Genomic DNA, 21,932 nt, shown 5'->3' on the forward strand with positions numbered 1-21,932 from the left:
TCATCTGTGTAACAACACACAGGTGGGTGTAGAAACCTTTCCATGTCACTCAGCTGCCCTCGGGGATTCAGTTTTCTTTTCCATCCACCTCCTGTCCCCCTCCCTTCATGACTTTAAGCACTGCAACAAATGAAGTAAAGGTTTTACAAACTATCTCCTTTTGTACTGCAAAGTCATGATTTATCTCCATTAGGTATCTTTAATCCTCTGAAAAAAGTAGTTTTCACACATAGTAATTACAACATATGCCAAAAGGTGGCCGAATTAAATTTCATGAAATGTTTTATTTCAGAAATGTTCTAACTCCTGACTTAGGTTTTCTTAAGATAAACACCTAAGTCCGTGCTAATCATCTGCATTTGTCTTACTAGGCAAAAAGAAAGCCATTGGAGGTGGGAGAAGGGTTAGGGGAACTCAACACTTCCTAAGTTAATTATGAAAATGGCATATTAGATCAAGCACCCTCTAGTGGCACCTGCTTTTCTCTCAGACTGCAAATGGAATACACAATGTCTAAATCAGATTTAGCCCTCAAAGTTTTGTTTGCCCTTCTAAGTTTTGTTTTTTAAATCTATGTTTAGAGCAGATTATTCTGACATTTGTTTATTGAGTACATCAGTATTTTAAAACGTCCACAATTGCTGTAGGAGTGCACAAATCTTTCTTTCCCTTGTATTTTTCTACTGCATGTTTTTATCTTGTTCTGCCATTCCAGAGGTCTCTGGAGAGGCCTTGGTATTTAATCTAATACTTCTTGAATTAAAAATCGAGCTCAATAAATGACAAAATATATTTTACTGTACATGCTACTTCCTAGGAATGCACTGAATTAGTATGCCTTGTTGGGTTCTCCCCCAGGAGACTGATTTAGTTTAATGATAGTGCGAGGTCATTAGCACAGTATCAGCATAAATTCTGCTTAACCAATGCCAGGTGATTAACTAGTTTGTGTTAATGTGTTGTGTGCATAAAACTGTGAACTCAACTCCTCTGTATGACAATGTGATCTCAAAAAAGATTTGGGCAGCCTGAATGTATTCCCACTAATCTGGAACCAGAGACAAGTCATTCTCACCCATGCCCCTAAGATAAGTTGAAGACTCTCATTGCCATCCAAAGCAGATTCAAAATATTTTTTCTTAGCAAGCTGATTTAAAAACTGCATATATTTAAAAGAAAATCTTAAGCAAACTTCATGTGCTTTCTCCAATATGTATAAATCAATTCCATTTGAAAATCTGGTTGCTTGCATATTTTTATCAGTTATATATGGGTTCTGGTTTTTTAATGATTTAAACCAATCTTCATTAAAGAAGCCAAACCCAAACTGTAAGTGCAGAGGTACATTTTACAACAAGGGTGACTGGAAGGCTCTGCACATGGGTCAGGGCTATGCCCAGTATCAACACAGACTGGAGCAATAAATGGATTGAGAGCAACCCTGGGAAGAAGGACTTTCATCAGTGGGTGAAAAACTGGACGTGACCTGTCAATGTGCATTCATGGCCCAAAAAGCCAACCACATCCTCAGCTGCATCAAAGGAAGCATAGCCAGCAAGGCAAGGGAGGTGTTTCCCCCCTCAATTCCCCATTTGTGATATCCCACCTGAAGTGCTGCATCCAGCTCTGGATGCCCCAATGCAAAAAAGACAGCAACCTGTTAGAGCAGGTCCAGAGACAGACCCTGAAAATGGTCCAAGGGCTGGAACACCTCCTATGGACAAAGGCTTACAGAGCTGGCAATATTCAGCCTGAAAAAGTCTCAGGGAGGACTTTATTGACTTTCTTTACTATCCAAACAGGGCTTATAGAAAAGATGAGGGAGACATTTTACCAGGACCTGTAATGACAGGACAAGGGACAATGGTTTTAAGCAAAAGAGGGGAAGTTCAGATTAGATGTAAGGAATAATTGTTTTGGTTTTTTTCCTTTGTGAGGGTTGTGAGGTACTGAAACAGGTCACTGATAGAAGTTCTGGTAATCCCACTACAGTAAATGTTGAAAGTCAGGTTGGATGGGGCTTTGAGCAACCTGATCTAAGGAGAGATGTCCCTGCCCATAGCAGGGAGGATTCCCTATGTGATCATTATTGTTCTTTCCAACTCAAATCCTTCTATGATTCTATGATAAAAGCTCTGAATTTTGAGCCCTAGAGTTTTGCATTTTTTACTTTTATGTTCTGGATTTTTCCACTTAATTATGTCAAATTATTGATTGTGAAATGACTGAAAAGGCTTCATTTTGCTATGTCTATGAAATACAGGCAAATCAAGAGAAAATATGACAAGTTTGCTTTCCAGCAACATGACTAAACTCAGTACCAAGAGGGTCAGCAATGGAAAAATGGTTCTCCATTCTGCATTGCACATGTCTCATCGCAAGCCAGAGTCTTCTCTATTTATGAAGTGGGGTTGGAAAATTCTTGAGTGGGAAAGAAAACCAGAAAAAAAAAGGGCTGAGGTTCTTGGATTATCAGATTTAGGAAATATGTACACTGCACATGTGTGCCCAGACCTCAAAAAGGAATGAAGTTACCCATAAAGGAATGAAAAAAAAAAAAAAAGGCCAGCATCATGGCTTGGTGGTTTTGGAACACTGTCAACAATGAGTCAGTGATGTTCTGTTGAACTTAACAAAGGATTAAAGGCAAGCTGTAACTCAGGAGGGCAAGAAAGAATTTTTCATAACTAGAAAGTTCAGTCCTCATAAAATCCTTAAAATATTTCAATAATAGGTGGCTGTGTAGAGGAATTTACATAGGACCCAATTGTATGATGTCTACTCAGAACTTCAGCCCTGGGAAACTGAGGGGAAATCTTCCATCACCAAAGGAAGATATTTGATCTCCTACATGTATTCTAAATTGGGCACAAACTGCAACGGAGTAAATGACTAGAAGTTCAAGGGCCAACTTTGTTGTTCAAGTGCCAAGACCTGAGTTACTGCTCTCAGGCTTCAGCATCAAGATGCATTTCAGTCTTTACAACAATGCTTGGGTGATAGCTCCTAATTTGTTTACAAGATAATTTACAGAACTTGAAAAGTGTTCCCATACTGAAAACATGCTGAAGAAAAAAGATGCTGAAGTCAAGAGAAGGCAAATTCTTCTCTGGGGCAAGATGTGAACACAGAGCAGTCCAGAAGGAATGTCTGGGCAGTGTTACACATAGAGAACCTACACCATTACTCTTCTTACTAAAACTTGTTGCTTTATTTGTAAAGTAGTATCGGCAACATGCAGACAGAAAGCAGGAATTATCATAAAAAATTCTGAGTCTGAAACCTCAGATCCCAGAAATCTCATACTACCAGCTGCAAAACATTCCTAGAAAACTGACACCTAAAATTTTAGATAAATTCTAACTCAAATGTATTTGAAGAACAAAATCTGTCATAATTTTGACAGGTGCAAAGAAATTGATCACAGAAATAACACAAGTGGTTAGGTAGAAGATGCAAGGGTTTTGGGACAGATCTTTTACTAAATCCAAACTAATAGTTTCATCTTACTTACTAATCCAAACTAATAATTTCAGCTTACTTACATCTAAGTATTTAAGACTGAGCACAGGATCCTGATAAACCATTACTGTTCATTCACAACACAAGATCCAGAGGAAAAAAACAACCAAAATAAAACCAGTCATTAATCACTTGAATTACCTAACACTGATGGTGGGATTCTGTATCTTGAGCTACTGTAAAATTGATTCCTATTTTAAAATCAAGTTTTGATCTTCTCTTTTTCTAAAAGATACCACACTTTTAAGCAAACAAAGCAGGAGGTCAGACAGCAAAACAGTTTGGCTTATTAATGCAAGAAGTCAAACTATATCATGTCAGAAAGGTCTCTTCAGCTTTAAATCTACAAACCTGGGAACAGGGCTACAGAAGAAATGCAGTCTTTTTGAAGCTATTGCTTTCTTATTATGAAAAACTTAGGAGAAAACATAGCCCAGTATTTTTAAAGTTGAATTTATGTCTAAATGTTGGTTCCACTGATATAAATGGGGTAAAAACCCTACTTGACCTCAGGAAGGCAACACTTCTTACTTCATTGTGGAATATATTCAGTTTTTGAAAGCATGACTCTGAATATTGCATGCACACTAGATGTCAATTGGTACTGTCACTAGGTACCAGGGCAACAGTCTGAGTGATATGACAGTTTCTCAAAATTTAATATATCAGCATGTTCAGCTTGGGATATTGTTTTTCTCTCCCTTCCCGTGTGCATGTTGGTGCAATATTTGTCTCAACATTTGCAGTAGAAAACTATCCAAAAGTTACATAAAGCCAGCAAAAGTAATTTAAGATTTAGGACCAGAAGCACTTATATGGAAGGGAGAAGGGCTCAGCATCCTGTAGCAGTGCAGGCACAAAAAGGAAAATCAGAAGACTGGAAAAATCAAACCTGCCTGCAGCTGTTCTCAAGAATGGGCCAGACAAGTGACTTTGCACAGCTGGCTGCTGGAGGAGGACAAACAGCAGCACCACTCGCAGGTCTGTGGCCCAGATCTAATGTTCAGTGCTTTAACATGAGGTTGGTTCCACAAATCAATGCTACATTTGTAGTGATACCAGGCAGCAATGCTTGAGCTTGTGTTTTATGGGTCTGGTCACCTAAAATGATCAATTTCACTGGGGATTTTCTGTCTGTGTTGTTGAATCACTGCCTGTAGGCTCAGGTAGTAAATCTGGCCATAGATCCCTGTGCTGCACTTTTTTTCTTGATGTCATGGTGCCTGAGGCAATTTTCTTAATAACACATGACTCTGCCTGTGTTTTCTAACTCCAGACATATAATGGCTTTGGTCTAATTTTCCTTACATTCTTTTGGTCTTCCATCATGGTTACAGTTGTTTACTTAAGAAATATTTCAGCAATTTTGAGATGTTTCTCCATCCTACTCTGTGTACCTCTGCTCATTCTTACATCTTTGTCACAGATTATAAACTAGGTCATTGCACTCCTATATAACAAAAATCACAGTGCCTGAAATTAATCCCTGGAGGTTTATTTTTCTTAGTTGTTGTTTTCCAAGAAACTGCAGAATCACTTAAAAACTTATCTGTGGCTTGTAGTATAGAACATATGAACATGCTTTCCTCTCTTGCCTTTACAGACTTTCTAGAAGTGATCAATAGACCCCAAGAGTTCCTAAGCACAGCTTGAAAACACTTGACGGGTTTTAGGAAAACATCAAATCTTGCCTTTCAGATTTTCAGTGGTGAAGAACTTTGATACTTCCATAGCTTTCCACAGAGAAAAATGTGCCTTTTACTTCTAACCTTAATTTGTCTACCTCCAGCTTTCACCTTGATATGTCATTGTCCACTAGACAAAATAGCCTTCTAGAATCAATATCCTACCTCCGGGAGGTAGCTGTGACCCCTCTGATTTTCTCCTTGACAAGCTAAACGGCTTGTGATTTCTTAAGCTTTTCCCTGAGTGGCATATTTCTCAACCTCCAGCTAACCCTGTGGTTTTCCTCTCAGTGTTTCTCACTTTATTATGATCCTTTCTAAGACTTTATTCACAGGATCTTGAGGCAGCAGTCTAATAATAACAGACAAAGGCATAATGCCCCAACTTTAACTGATATCCTTTTCTTTAAATAAATATTCAAGGATCCCAGAGAAAACTCACAGAGGTCTTGGATTTTGCTACTTAATCAACATAGTTCAAATATTCTAGACAAACAGTGCATTTGTGCTCCTAACTGTATGACTCTGGAGCATCTCCCAGTCAAAAAACAATAACAGAGAAGGATACAGCCCACTGACTTTCTTAGTAATCTACCCCCATCATTTTTTTTCCTGCATCAGTGCTTTCTAGGATTAAATACTCTAGCCTATAACTATGGATGTATTTTTTCCCTGTACTCTCTTCATAGTCAGTGGAGAGAAACTGGACCTTCCAAACCACCCCAGCATGACTGCCTAACCTCTAGTCTAGAGGGTCCTCTGATGGGAACCCAATTCTCTCCATGAACAATGAGAACCAGTGCAAGTGGCTAACACCAGGCACTTTCAGGGGACTAAAACAAGGTGAGGTGGATGCCATAGGCACTGGAAAGTGCTGCCAGTGGCTATTTTGATGCATAAGCTGGGCCAGGGCTCAGCTTTTACACTTATATCCAGTAACTACACATCTGTCTCAATATATTCAATATATCACCATCACTATAAATCATCCTATTGGTACTCCCCCAAAGTTCTTGACATCTTCAATAGTCATCAGCAAGAGCTGCAATTTTCACAGATCATTGTTGGAAGTGTATGTTGCAGTATATGTCACAGTTGAGATAGCCACTATACCCAGAGTGGCACCATACAATTTCAGAAAGCATCAACCCACAGAGAGTAACAGCTTAACACGCCAAAAGGCTTCAAGGTCTGTTCTTTATCGCTCTTCAGCCCAACCTTTTACACCTCTGCTTGTTCATGCATTGCACCTGTGTGCCTTCTGTTCCCTTCCCTGACTGGTGAGAGCACCTGGGCACTCCCTGTCTCTTTACCTCCAATGCTGCTCACCAGCTTTTCACAGCTGTGGCCCATTAGGGATGAGGCTCTGCTGCAGCCCCACTCCCAGTTACCACAAACTGTGTGCCTACAAGTGTAAACCAGTGCAGAAGTAAAAATTTGGCCTAAGTACCACTCTCTCAAAGAGAATCCATTTAATAATTTTCCCCTTTTTCATAAACACTTTTAAGCCTGTCATTTAAGAATGAAAGTTATGCATAGCTTTCATTTCATATGATTCAAATCATGCAGTACCAATTGGTGTGTTATGAAAGCCGTAATCGGATGCTACTCTGGTTGTCAACCAGATTTCCAAGTTGGTAAAATTTTTGAGATTGACAGAAAACAATTATATTATTTCTGTTTTAATTTCTATTAATTGACTTTTATGTGAAGATTTTTTTATTAGGGTCCCAATTGAGCTGACAAATCTATAATTACCTAGGTTATCACACTTATACATCAATGTGTCGTTTTATGCAGCAACCATGATTTGCTATAGGTCTTCCTATAGAAGCCACCTGATGCTTTAAATTATTCCAAGCACTTAGAATGCAGATTAGCCAATGTGCCAACATTTTTGCCAGAAAGACGCAGTGAAATGCTTATAAAACTGTCTGAGTATAATCCAAACTTCTCTCTCTTTGATGAGGGTTTTATGACACCTTATTATAAAGATACTTTTCTGGCTTATAGTGGGTCTAGTGGTTTTTAAAGTGAACTAAGACATTGTAGCCACAGTCACTGGAATGCAGGCCTTTCCTCTAACATTCTATTAATGCATGTTAGTTTTGCTTCTCTGTCCCAAAATCTTTCTGTCCACTTGTACATCAAATTGGAAAATCTGGGGTTTTTTTTTATACTAGGGCTAAAATAAATATTTGATAATTCATAGAGCTAGGCCTCTGTTTTGGACCCCACAATGTTATTCCCTGTTTTCTGACATGAGAAAGAGACTTGTCTACTAGAGAAATATTTTTTGCTTTAAGAACAAAGAGGTGCACTATCCCATACTTTGTACAGGGAGAAACAGAAATGTACAGTGAGCATATGATATGAGTTACACAGGGCTCCTCTTAGCATGTATCAAAGCCACAGGTGGTGGAATCCACTTGCCCATATCCATCATCATCTACTTGATGAAGCCTCATGCTGTTTTGCTTGAGAGGTCTCTAAGCAACCAGGTATCTCTGCTACATAAACAGGAATTTCATCTTATGTACCAAAACAGAATGTACTCTTAAAAAAAAAAAAAAAAAAAAAGGAAAAAGTGCCAAGGAAACCTCACTGTGCCCTGGTCAGCTCGAGGAAGTTTAAACTTATAGTCTCTATCAAGCCAGGGAACATGTCAGCCAAACAGCTGTGGACTGTTAAAGACAAAAATCTCTTTTACTCTTCTGTTAAAGTTGGACCTTTGCAGCCAGCAAGGCATGGGGCCAGAGAGACTGTCTCTATACCCAGGTCTTGGGAAGACATATGAATTTTATATAAGCAAATTTATATGGATGGATTTCAATATAGAAACAAGCTGGGAAATACTGCCATTTCTTGACTGAATTGTGCAATTGCTCAGATACTGTCAAAACATCTTTCGTCTGACTTTTGGCTGGGAGGTAATCTGTCCTTTCTCTTCCACTTTAAAATGGCCAGTTCCCCAAAGAGAACCAATTACAGATTCCAGCATCCCAAATGTAAAAGAGGAGGAGAGCCTGAAAGCACTAAGAAAGGCAAGACTTCACCATGAGTCGTGGTGAAGGTCAAAAGAGAGCTGGGGAGCAGGGATTCTATTGGCATTTTCTGGCAGTTCCTTGTAAGGTAACTGGAGAAAGGCAGACCCATTGACTGGAGAAAGAGAGAACATCTCCCAGGCTCCCCCATACTCATTCATTCTGTGTCCTCTATTTGACATTCTGTTTCTATTAGGATGATTGAATTGGCCACCTTCCCTCTGTTCACTAGTTCCCCCCTGAAATGGGCACCTAAAATATGGTCACATCTGGTCACAAATGAAGCACTGTTGGAGTCTTTCCATTATCTACCACATGGGAGCAGGATTAGGTTCACTGTCAGTTTTGGGGAACATGAAAGGGATAAAGGAGCATGAATTATGCATAACAGAATTGCACCCTACTGGTTTCCTAAGACATACAAGATGTTTCAGTCCCATTGTCATCCTAGCATGCTCTTGGAGAAAATGCTTCACACAGCCAGAGGCAGAACTCACAGTGTAGCAGGACTCATCCAAGACTCCTGATACAGCACCATATTGACATTCTTCTGCTAATGACGTATGTTTCATGTTGTTAAAGATCTGGCAGCATGTAACAGTTTGTTAGACTGGCTAAGACTGCATAAGATGTTAAAACCTGAGCAGGTTTGGTTTTTTTTTTTTTTTTTTTTTTTTTTTTTTTTTTTTTTGCATCTTCTTTTGGATTATTTTCATGGAAAGAAAGAGTATTAAACTAGCAATCAGATTACAACCCTCACATACCTTTGGTTTAGACCTAAACTCTTCCAGGTAGTAATACAATCTTTTAATGCCAGACTCAATTTAATGAGGGTCTAAATTAGTAAGAACTAACTTTTTATGAAAAAGTGGACAGTGCTTGGCATGACAGGAGAAGCCCATATATTTCTCCCAGGGACAACTGCGGATTATTCACCAGTTGTCCCACTACGTCTTCTCACCCGCCCTGGCACAGCTCGGAGATTTGAGGCATTCGGCCCAGCGATGACTTTTACGCGGCCACCGCGGGTCCGAGGGTGACGGGACCGCCGGGTGCGTGGCCCTTGTGTTGGCGCAGAGCCCTTGGCACACGACTCCTCTCCTAGCCAGTCGCCGGGAGCTTTCACTCCGCACCGGGGACAGCCCCCTCCTCGCACCATCCCTCCTGCCACTTATTGCCCGGAGTGGAGACGGCGTGGCCGGTAGCTCAGGGAGGGCCCGGGCACCGCTCCCGCCCCCTTCCCGCGGGCCCCCTTTCCTCCCCCGGCGCGGAGAGCGGGGCGCTCCCGGCGCGGCAGACCCCGGCGGCGGCTCCCGCGGCGCGGCGGGCGGGGGCGGTGCGAGGCGCGGTGCGAGGCGCGGTGCAGCCCGGCGGCGGCAGCCCCCGCCTGCTACTGGGGCACGGCCGTGCCGGGCGAGGGGAGTGGGCGGCGGTCCCGGCCCGGGCGCTGCGCACCTCTGCCGAGTTTGGCCGGCCCAGAAGGGCAGCCGAGAGTTCAGCATGCAGGAAGTTTTGAGGCAGCTCGGAGAGTAGCGCGGCGGCGGTGACCGCCGTTTCGAGTGCTCTGGGGTTTTGCGCTTTTTTTTTTTTTTTGCGGGGATTGTGCCTTTTTTGCCCCCCGCCTACAACTCCCCCAAACTAACCAGCAACCCTCAACAATCAAAAAGTCCGCTAAGGGGGAAGAGAAAGCGAGCGAGGGAAGCACCCTCGGCGGGAGAGGAGAGCCCGTTTCTTCGCAGAGACACGGTCCCGCTCGCAGCCGGTCCCAATGCAACTGCTCATCCTCCTCCTGCTCTACGCCGTCGTCTGTGCGAACTTCTGCAGCCGTCAGGGCACCACCGCCCCTGCCCAGAGCGGATCTATAAAAGCCCTGCGGGCTTCCAACATCAGGCGAGATGGTAGGTGTCCTGCTGCTTTATTTATTCCCAAGGGCTGCTTTTGCGGGGGTAGCCCTTAAGCGCGCCTCGGGGCTGCCGCTCCCCTTGTCCCGGGAGCGAGGGCCGCTTGCCCAGAAGGCGACTGGGCTCGGTCCGGGTGCGGTCCCGTCCGGGAGCTCAGCCAGGTCGTGGGGTCGGTCTCCGGGGTCCGGTCCCGGCGGCCGGTCTGGGAGCGTGTGGTCAGGTGGCAGAGGGGAGGTGTGGGCTGAGGGGGCGACTCTGCCCGGCGGCTGCACCTCCGGCCGGTCCCAAACTTCTCGGGGCAACTTCGAGGAGATCTCCTGGGAGTCGGTGGTACCCCCAGCGTCCCCTCTGGGCTGCGGGGGGCCAGACTACGCGGAGTGCTCGGTCCCGGCTGCCCGGGCGGGCCCCGCCGGGCGCCCCTCGGCACCCCTGGGCCCGCGTCCCCCGCGTGCCTGTGATGTGCCGGCTGCGGGGCAGAGCGGCGGCTTCGTGGCGTCTCCGGCCGCACCGGCGCCGCTGCGGGGGCTCTGAGGGGCGCTGTGTCAGGGGCGCTGCCATCGCCCCAGGGCTCCTTGGCTGGAGCGGGATCGTGTCCCGGCCCTGCCACAGCCTCGCCGCCTTCGACTGCTGTAAGGGCTGCTCGCCGGGTAAGGGGACTTCCTCGAGCGGAGGGTCTGAGCCCAGGGCTTGGTGTTCCCTTGGATCGACTGGGCGCTGCCCCAGCAGGGCTGGCCCCATCCCTTGTGATGGCCGGGGATGGTGCGCACCCATCAGGGCGGCAGCGGGCTCTCGGACACCGCCCGCCCCGTGGGAAGGGTGTTTTCAGCCTGAGCTCCGCTGCGGTTCCCTCCGGGAGCTGCCGGCAGACGGTGTCCTGGACAGCCGAGCTGCTGCCCGGGGACTGCGGCGCGGCAGTGCGGGACGCAGGTGCCTCCGGTGAACGTGGTCCTGTGCCCTGGCCCCACGGGGAGCGAACGGGGAGACTGCATAGAAACAGCGCTGCTGAAATTCACCTCTAGAATCCATGAGTTTCCATTTGGGAAGAGTGGTGGGCCTTTGGCCAGGGAGCGCCGTGGAATGTTCCAGCCTCACGTGGGAGAGCTTGCTTTTGCACGTTGCCGTGTACCTTCTTAGACGACGAAATGCAGGATGTTCTCCTTGCACATGAACAGAGTCAACATAAGTCTTCAAGTTAACATCTTCCAGTTGACAGCAGTTATATATTTTATAAACCCTTTTCAAAAAGCCAGGCCCTTGAGCCATTTCCAAGACTGTATTTGCCAGTGTTTATTTTCCAGCATGTATACAATGCATGTAATGGGTATACAGTTGATTTAGGAAGATGTTTTTGTTTAAAGTTTGGAGCCATATTAAACTTAATAATATTTTTATGCCTTTCCTAGTCACTGAAAAAAGACTTAGAGAAGATGGAGGATTTTTTCCTTGAAATGTTGAGTAGGAAGCAGGATAGCATTGCAGTTCTTTCTGATAAAGACGTAAAATTTAATCTCATTAAAGAAAAAAAAAAGTATGTGTTTGCAATAAAAGTACATATTTGTTATTTCTGTTTCATTCTTTAAAATTATTCTGTGTTTTATGAAGCTTCATGACTTGTTAGCCTGCCATCTTCATAGAAGAACTGAGACCATCTCTGAATAAGGCTAAGCAAGCTTCCATCCAGCTCAAACTTCAAGCAAGCTTTTTCATTGAAAACTTACATACTTAGAACATCAGAGTGTGTATTACTCTGATCATCTCTGTACAGCCAATGAAGAAATCATTACCTCCTAATATAAGTAAAGTTTTCATATTAATGGAAGTATGATGGGTGTTTTACTCCCTAGAAGACTTCCTGTGGTGAAATTGCTTCTTGGAGTGATGAAGAGAACAAGCCTCTGAAATTATTACTTAATTGCTGTCTTCCTTGTTGTGATAATTTTAACAATTTGATTAAGCTTTGCACCATTAAAATGACCCAAGGCAACTTGTAGTGGTTGATCTTTGTGGGTACCAGGTGGACTAATACTGGGGCTGTTGGGAGGTGGCAGATCTGTGTGTAATTACATCTTACCTTTCATCTTTGCTGGGACCTGTGCTCGTGAGCCTTGCAGCCTACAATGAATGTGCCCACGCGAAAGTCAGACACTTCTGCAATTCCTGAGTGGATGTTATGGAAGTTCTGAAGGGGTCACAGACTTTGATGAAGTGCTGCAGCCTTGCTCTCTTCTCTCCCTGTGCTTGGGAATCCTGTTGCTTTTTCTCTGCAAAGGACGGTGTGTTCTGGTGTGGGGTTGCGACATTTAAAGCAGATCAGCTGCTGATCTCCCTGATTTTACTCAAATGAAACTGTTGCTTGAGTTCCTTGACTGAGGGTCTATATTTGTATACAGCCAGAGGTTTTGAGCAGTATTCCAAATGTTGCATGCATGTGATGGGCTCACAAGCAAATGCTTAGACCACAGTTGGCTGTAGGCCACTAATAGTATTTCTGTCTTTTGTAATTCGCAGTGGTGTTTTTGTGTTGTTTTGGTCTGAAGCAATTATATGGAACAGCATGAAAGCCATGTGAGTTGCATTGCTGAGTCAGACAGTATTTTTTGCTTTGTAAATATTTGCAGATATGACAATACAGAATGGGATCTGAGAGCATGCAGTACATTGGGGTAAATGTGTTACAACACTCTCAAAACACACAGCAAAGATAAAAGGTAATTTAATATTATGTTCTGGATTGATTATCATGCTTATTAGGTTATGAAATTAAAAGAGAAGAGGAAACAAGGCCTATTCAGCTTCAAAAAAATATTTTGGGAAGTTCAAGACCACCGGCACATTTTATTAAAAAGAAAAAACAACCCTTTGAGTTCCAGTTCCAAGTGGGATGATCTAGTGATACTGCATACACAGAGTTTAATATGGAGGCTTGGTCTTCTTCTGGCCAAAACAAACCTTTGCAGTGGGCATGATTCAATGCTGCCTTTCTTCTTTCAGACTGAAAGAACCTGGCCTATTTGTAATTGCTCTTACTTAAGACTGAAGTTGATCTGATAAGAAATCTATGGAGGAGGGCAGCTCATACAAAAATTACTATTTATTGGCTACCAAACCTAACCAGACTGTACTTTCTGCTGAAGATATTAAGTATATAAATAACTTGCTTACAAGACATCCTCTTGTCCTAGTTGAAGGACAGTCCTGACTCAGCAGTCCAGTGTAGCACTAATCAATTTTTTAAAGTGTCCTGGAGGTGCCAGCGACATTTATAGCACAAGAACTGGTATTCACTTAGAGTGTTTATTAATGCTATTAAGTACTTTGAAGTTCATCAGAATAACACAGAGGTCTTCCAGATGCTTCCATCATGCTATTTTGACTCAGTTTCCCAGTTTGCAGTATGCAGGTAATACTGCCTAGTTACAAGAGGTCTGATATTTTGTTTCTTCTATTTTGGTTGTTTATGTGTATTCAGAGATGAAAAGGAGAAGATAAAAAGTGCTAAATAATATTATTTACTATGTAATGTCTAACTGAAACATCACATGCTTTTTCTTATCAGTTATTGAACAAACATCTGCTTAGTATAGGGAAGTATGCCTAGTCTGTATCTTCAGACTAAGCATCGCCATACATACTTTAAACTTCAAACTCCAGAGTTCAAAGAAAAGACAGAACAGAACAGACAGCATAGTGTCAGGTCATTTCAGTATGTAAACAACTGAAAGACATGGAATCAGTATCTTCTGATGTGGATTTGAAACCATAACATCAGATGACTCATGATAAGATTCCACACTCTTGTGGTTTTCATTATGAATCCAAAAAAACATGGAATTTTTAAACTTTGCTTTGCTTGTGCACCACCAAAATACAAAGAAAAAAATGTACTTTTACAATTCTGGAGAACTGCCAACAGCTTATGGCTCTTTATGGCCCGGTCCAAATGGATGTATGCCATTAACTCTACCCTCTTCTTCCCTGTATTGGCTGATGCCTAATCACAGGGAAAAGTGTATGGTAATTTGGGTGGGATTCTCTCACCAAACAAACCTTAAGTGTCTGTTTTGGGGAGAAAATTTTGTTGTTTTCTGTTTTTCAGTTGTTTGGTTGGTTTTTTAAAGAGGATAGGTTTAGATTAGATGCTTTAAGGTCCCTTCCAATCCAAGCCAATTTATGATTTTGTGGTAGTAGGAGAAGTTCTTTACTGTGGATCTGGTGGGGCCCTGGCACAGGTTGCCCAGAGAAGTCTGTTCAAGGGGTTTCATCACGCTGGTCTAGTGCAAAGTGTTTCTGCTCATGGCAGGGGGATTGGAACTAGATGACCCTGAGGGTTCCTTTCAACCCAAGCCATTCCATGATGTTGTGATTTTATGTTTCCATGGTTCTATGAAATGTCTTCGGTATCACTAGTGGTATAAAACATCACTTTTAGAATGTACTTACTGAGTTCTTTTATAATAGGCTTGTATAAATTATTTTAGAGGACTCTGGTAACATAAAATTTTGTCAACTGTGAAATGGCCAAAATTAATTGGTTTTTACATGCTTTATTTCCCTGTTTTCTAGATTTTGTATAGAAATATGTATTTCAGGCTTCATCAGTTTAAAGAAAAGCCTTACTAATTTCCCTGCAGTAATGCACTTTGGTCTACAATTATCTGATTTTGATGATGTCTCTTATCTATATAATTAACAGTTTGGACTGAAATATCAAAGCATATTGCATGAGAATTCCAACCCTGACTCAGCAGCAAGCAGCATAGAGGAATTCTCTAAAGGAATATGAAATATGTTTTATCAGGCAGATGTGTATCATAGTGTAAGTCACTATTGTTCTTCAGACAGTCTCTTGAAACTTCTTGGTTTTCATTTGGGGCCTTTAGTATTACTATGAAACTGAATTAGGCCAGCAAATTCTTTAAAGGGCTGGAAGAGAAAACTTGATAGTTGTAGTGCTTTGATTTGTAGAAACTGAACAGTGCTGAAAATCTAAAATAACGTTGGGAGTTCTGTCCGTGCCACAGAGATGTTGTGTTTCATAAAACATCTAGGAATAGGCATAAAGAGAAAGTTCACAGGGGATCATTAGTGCAGTAATATTCATCATGTGAATGTCCATTTCTTTAACCATCTTCATAATTCTGATCAACTTTGACCATCTTCATAATTCTGCTAAAGTCAAGGGGTTCAAGTCATACAAGACAGTGTAATAGGAAAGCTTGAGTAGCTTATGTTTAAATGAGGTGGGTAAATATATATATATATATATTTTTTTTTACTATATATATAAAATATATAGTTTATATATTTTTTATGAACCAAGTGTATCAAGTATTTGCATAATTAGGAATCATAGAATTGTTTAGGTTGGAAAAGACCTCCAAGATCATTGAGCCCAGCTGTTTATTCTGCACTCATACAATTGGCCTTGGGCCATCAATTCAGCCTGTCCAGATCTCTCTGCAGAGCCTTCCTACCTGCAGCAAACCAACACTCCTGCCCAACTTGCTTTTATGTGCAGGCTTGCTGAGTGTGCACTCGCTCCTCTCATCCAGGGCATCAATAAAGATATTGAACAGGACTGGCCCCAGTACTGAGCTCTGTTGAACGGACTTGCAAGCGGCCACCAGCTGGATGTAACTCCATTCAGCACCGCTCTCTGGACTTGCACAACAGGGCAGTCTTTATACAGGAAATAGGGCACCTCTGCAAGCCATGAGCATCTGTTTTCTGCTGGATAATTCTGTGGGATATGGTGTCAGAAGCTTTACTAAAGTCTCTTGGGACTGGCTGAGATGGAGTTAATTTTCCCCACATCAGTGCTGTCATTTGCATTGTTAGTTAGAAAGGTGTGGATGACACAGCAGTGTTGTGGCTGCTGCTGAGCAGTGCTGGCACAGCATCCGGGCTCTCTCTAACATTCTGCCCCTCTCAAGTGGCTGGGAGTGGGAAAGGTCCCGGGAGGGGACACAACCAGGCCCACATTAAAGGGATATTTCATACCAACATCAGCTCAGGTATAAAAGCTAAAGGAGGGAGGAGGAATTTGGGGTATTTTTTATTTTACAGTGTTTGCCTTCTGGAGCAATCACTTCGTGTGCTGCAACTTTGCTTCCTGGGAAGTGGCTGGATATCACCCCCTGATGGAAAGTAGAGCATAAGCTTTTTGCTTTTTTTTTTCTTTGGTTTAGTGCAGTGCCTTACATCAAGCTACAAGTTGTTTTCCATCTTATTTTCCTTCCCTTGTCCCACTGAGAAGGGGAGTGATAGAGAGGCTTGATGGGTGCTTGGTGTCCAGTTCCAGTCAAGGTAAACCCAGTACATGTAGTCCAGGCAGGCAACATCCACAGCCTTTCCCTCATCCACTGGTCACAGAAGGAGATCAGGTTGGTCAGTCAGGACCTGCCTTTCCTACAGCCATGCTGACTGGGCCCAATCCCCTGGTTGTCATGCATGTTCTGTGTGATGACACTGTTGACACCATGACTTTCCCCTGCACTGAGGTCAGGCTGGCAGGCCTGTATTTCCCTGTATCCTCCTGGCCATTCGTCTAGATGGGTGTCACATTTGCTGACCTCCAGTTAACTGGACCTTCCAGATTTGCTAGGACTGTTTTTAAATGGTGGAATGTACCTTGGTGAGCACTTCTGCCAGCTCTGCATTTGCAGAATAAATATAATTTTTATCTTTGGAATATCTTTTAATATAGCAAAATAGATATTCGCCTATCACAGAATCACAAAATATGTTTAGTTGGAAGGGACCAAGAATGATCATTGAGTCCAGCTCAATGATTTTTATTCTCAAAAGTTAACATCCCAACCCCAAAGAAAGGCTGCCCTGGCTTGCCCTGGCTTTTGTGCACCTGCAGGGATTTGACATCAGGATACTAAAGGAGTCCTAAGAAATACCATGGAGGCTGTTTGTTGGCATTTTCTGTAGTAAGACTTTGCCCACTAATGCAGGGAAATTTAGTAGTAATCTTTAAGTCAGTTGATTCAAGCTGTATTCAAGAATTGCCTCCAAAATTCTTGCTTTGTATCTATGAGGTTGATTACATTATATAGCACATTTTGGATAAAAGAGAGCAGTGATCTGCTTCTGGTGATGATCTCTTGTCTGAAATATGGGATTGCATAGAGTTGTTTGGCACTTTGTTTCAAATCAGTCTCCTGTTTACAAAGCTAAGGAAGTGTCCTGTTTAGTGTGAAACTGGAGATACTTTCTCTTGGGAGTTTGGGTTTGGCTCTAATATTTTTGAAAAAAAAAATCCTCCATGATCTTGAGCTTCCTATTGTACATGAGTAATCTTCAGTTTCATGTTTCCTTTTTGACCCGTATCCCACACTGTGAAGAACAACATCCCATGTTTCTGCTTTGTTAATTAGAGCTCTATGTATTTGCAGATGCTATAGGAGGACACACTTTTACCTTCTGTTCAAACTTAATGACAATGTGTTTTAGCCCTGCTGTGCCTTAGGACTTGATGATGTTGAGACTCTGTAAAACTATTTATTAAGTACTAGGTCCATGAAAAACTTGAAAAATAGTCATCCTGACTTTTGTTGCGCTAAAATTAATGACAAAAATTCCGTCAGCACTTCTTGTGGTAAGGCCTGGTACACCATTCACACATGAATTAATACAGGATAGAATAAAACGTGTAGGAATTCAGTGATGAGTTTGTAATACAATCAAAGACTCATAAAAATGTTTAATTTAAAAAAGACCCTAAGATTGAGCCCACCACTAAACCTATATCCCCTAGTGTCACATCTACACATCTTTTAAATACCTCTGGCTGTAGTGACTCAAATGCTTCCCTGGGTAGCCTGTTCCAGTGTTTGAAAACCCCTACAGTGAAGAAATCTTTCTTAATATCCAATCAAAATCTCACTTGGTGTTGCTTAATGACACTTGCTCTTGTCCTATTGCTTGTTACTTGGGAGATCAATCCCCACCTGGCTACACCCTCCTTTCAGGGAGTTGCAGAGAGTGTTAAGGTCTCCCTGAGCCCCCTCTTCTCCAGGCTTCCCCAGTTCTTGGTCATTCCTCATCATATTTGTGCTCCAGACCCTTCCTGAGCTTAGTTTCTCTTTGGATGTGCACCTCAGCACCTCATTTTCTTTCTTGTAGTGAGGAACTTGTGTGCAGTACTCAAAGTTAGGATGTTCGGTTAGTGTCCATACACTAAGACAAACCAAACAAATCCTTTGCACTGATAGAGATGGAGAGGTAACTGATGTAGTTACAGATTGTGTAGCAAAAATGCTGAACAAAGCCTTGTATTCAAATGTCCAGTTTCTTTTTCTCCTGTACTGGCTACCTGATGTGTCACCCACAGGATATCCTACAAGTGACCTCAGCTGCAGCACATTTCTAAGCAAGACCGTAAGGAAATTTGTCCATATTTTTCTGTGTCCTGCATTGTTGCTGTTTGTTTTAAAGAGGCTCCAAATGTAATATGCGGGGGTTTCTGTTATTGTTTCTTTTTGGATCCGTTGCAAAAGATTTTTCTCATAGTTGAATGTATTTCTAATCTGATGTGACTCACAAAAAAAGTGGATTGAGAATGAAGCAGAGACCCAGACTGGCTAGAGAGAAGGAATAAAAATAGATACACAGAATGCTGATTACCGGGTGTACTATGGGATCTAGAAACCCTTTACGTACTGTTCTGCCCTTAATTTTTCTGCCGGTTTTCTTGAAAGATAAATCCTTTGCCTTAGCAAACCAGTGGCAGTAATGCTGAGTGAGAACAGAAGTAGATGGTGATTATGCCTTGGCATTCTTTGTGGAGACGGACCAACCCAGGTTCTTAATCATGATTCCACAGCAGGGATAATCACTGATAGGAGTGATTTCACTCACACATCCAGATGTCAGTAAAAGGGTTTAAGACCTCCTTGCAGAAGCCTACAGGGAATTTTCTGCTTTGAAATTGGTGGAAAGCCCCAGAGTTATGGCGCTGTTTCCCTTTGTAGATCAGGTTGTAAGCCTGTTCCCTTGCTCCATTAGCCGCATTCACATTGCTTTTTTATGTTTCTGAATGTTCGGCAGTTTGCACAGGGGGATGCTGATTTGCTTCGTCGCTGGCCATATGGTGTGACCTGGGGTTCCCAAACCCCCAGGTATGCATGTATCACTGCTGCTCTAGTGAGATGTCTTTGAAATTGTGAGAAGGGGAAAGGGATTCTTTATTGTTTTTTCATCCTCCTAATGGAAGAATACTGTTCTGTACCTGAATAGGTTGGCTTTGTTTTTGTTTGGAATTAATACTTGTCACCCAGGAGAGCTTATTGACATGATGTACATTTCTCACCAGTTCCTGACATTTATAAGATCCTGGAAAATTAAACGCTTCTTTGAAGCAAAATACAAAATTCTAGCATCATGTATAGTAGTGATCTGGCTGCTCCTAGTATGTGTGTGGTCTGCTGTTACATAATTAGTCTGTGCAAAGGTTTGAACCTCCAGAGTCAGTTCTCTGCCAGTGCACACGCCCTGTTTACAGTGTACTCAGGGTGTCTTGAGTGGTGCCTCTGAGAAATGGCTGCAGTGACAGCCCCATCTTTGCAGAACCCTTATGTTAAGGGTTATGTTAAGTAATGTTAGGGTGTCTTGAGTCTCTTCTTGGACCTGCATGGCAAAGCCTGATCTCCATAGATACAGCCTTGCCTCCCAACGGACTTCAAGAAATGAGGAACTCTCTTGGCCACGTGACAGCATAGAAACAAGCATCACTCCAGAAATAAACTTGTTTGCACCGCAGAGGAACCTCATGCTGTACTCTAGAATGCATGTGAGGACTGATCCTGTACTTGTGTTGTTCCCATAATGGCAAGCAAAGGAGGATGAGGAGTGGATCAGTATGGCTGTTCCCTGCTCTTTCCCCAGTCTCCTCACCAGCCACAGCACACACAGTAAGCCTCTCCTGGCCAGTATACATGCATTTGACAATATTTTCCTCCAGTCAATATCACTATATGTAAATACCTTTAGTTTTAATGTCAGGTTTGAGCCCTGGCAGCTTGGAGAGGCAGAAGTGCCACCCACAGCCACGGTTGCATGTGGGCAAAGATCCTTACCAGGGTGCAGCCATCCTTAAAATGCTGTGTCCTTGCTGTCTGTACTGTCCTACCTCCTGTCTACTTTCCTGCTCAGAGCTGCGACTGTTTTTGCAAACTGAGAGCCATGTGCCATGCATGAGGTAAAATAACTGGGCACATGAACAGCCGGCTTTGGGGAACAAAGAATTACACAAAATGAAAGTGTGATGTCCTGGATAAAAATCAAATATCTTGGTTTTCACATGCTTGCCTGAATATGACTTCAGTGGCATGGGAGTTAAATAGCAGTCTCTTCTCTAAAGAAACCGTGGAACAAAACAGGGAAAGCTATTATTCTGGTTTTGTTACTTTGCACTTTTGTTCTCTGGGTTTGGTTTCATCTAGTGCATAAGGATATAGAGGAAGGTCACGAAGAAGAAATCACAATGACTGGATATGTCAGTTCAGTTTATTTTTTTGAAGAATGACTTTAAAGGCCTTTTTTATCAATGTGTGCAGGATATTTTTCAAGGCTCGCAGGAGCTCCCTTTTATTTTTGTACAGGGATCTTGTCTCAGGATTTGTCTCCAATGACTGTGCCATTTCCTGATTCTCCTGCTATCTTTTGTGCCATCACCAACCTTTGCAGGATCTAAAGTTAAACCTTGTCAAGCAGATTGCTTTTAAAGTTCACCTTAGGCAAGGGAAAAAGGGTCACCTGTTTTTCTTATCAGAAGTGAGACAAAATGTATTTCTATATATGCTTTTACAGTGAAATGATTGCAAATTTAAGTACATGTCATTGCAGTTTTGACAATGAATTGCTAGCACACCAGTTTCAAAAAGATATTTGCAGGTAGCTTCAAAGGTATTTGGCCAAACCAGAACAAAAATACCAAGAGCATTCTAGGGAGATACCCAGCCTTGTCACCTAATGCAACTTCTCCTTCCCTTCTGTTTCCAAAGGTGGGAGAGAAGCATTTCCTTCAGTTATTTATTATAAATCAGTACTGTAGATTTTTTAAAATTTTTATTTTATAGTTACTGTGGCTAACGCAAAGCCTGTTCTTAAAAGACAGACCACTATGAACTCCACAGTATTATCATTATCTTGCTGACTTGATGTTCTTTCCAGTTAAAAGTTGCTTAAAATTGCCAGATAAAACAGAGGATCTGATGCCAGCACGTGAAACCAGGCAGGTCTCTAAATTGGTTTTGACAGAGGTTCCTGTGTGTGCAGCAGCAGCTGGCAGAGCTTTCACAAGGCATGGGTGGGCCTGGTGAAGGAGCTGACTGCAGGAGACCCAGGGAGCTCCCACTGGGGGCTTGGCTGAACCTCTGTCAGAGAGCTACTGCCTAAGACATACACTCCTGCTTACTTATGATGGACACTAACAAAGAGATCTTACCCATAATGATTGCTGAATAGTTCCACATAGAATGTCCACTTTTTCCTGCACGTGTGCACGGCATTTCTGCTAAAAAGCTGGTAAATTTTGACTGTCTAGTGCTGACATCTGAGGTTCAGAAAAAGAAAATTGAGAACAGACTGGCAATACTTGAAGCTGAAGATTTCTAGAACCTGTCAAATCCCCACATTTACTGTATTCCAAACAAAGCACTGCTCTCACAAACTTTTCACTGAATATTTGCTTTTAAAATTAAGCAAAGGAAAGCAGCCAGAAAGAAAGAAAGTGTCAGAGACATTTTTGTTTTGGTTTTTGACAGGACAGT

At 42.5% G+C, this 21,932-nt stretch overlaps 1 protein-coding gene across 4 annotated transcripts in view; it reads left to right on the plus strand.

The window, feature by feature from the left end:
• The first annotated feature begins 9,557 nt into the window (after positions 1 to 9,557).
• The window catches only part of PDGFD (platelet derived growth factor D), a 138,356-nt gene continuing 125,981 nt past the window's right edge, over positions 9,558 to 21,932 (plus strand). For all 4 annotated transcript variants that reach the window (XM_084225196.1, XM_084225198.1, XM_084225197.1 and 1 more), the window contains exon 1: positions 9,558 to 10,149. In XM_084225196.1, the coding sequence (XP_084081322.1) occupies positions 10,020 to 10,149 (130 nt within the window). In that variant the 5' untranslated portion in view covers positions 9,558 to 10,019. The remainder of the gene's footprint in view (positions 10,150 to 21,932) is intronic.

Source organism: Fringilla coelebs, assembly GCF_963513975.1.
Source record: "Fringilla coelebs genome assembly, chromosome: 2".
Lineage (NCBI taxonomy): Eukaryota > Metazoa > Chordata > Aves > Passeriformes > Fringillidae > Fringilla > Fringilla coelebs.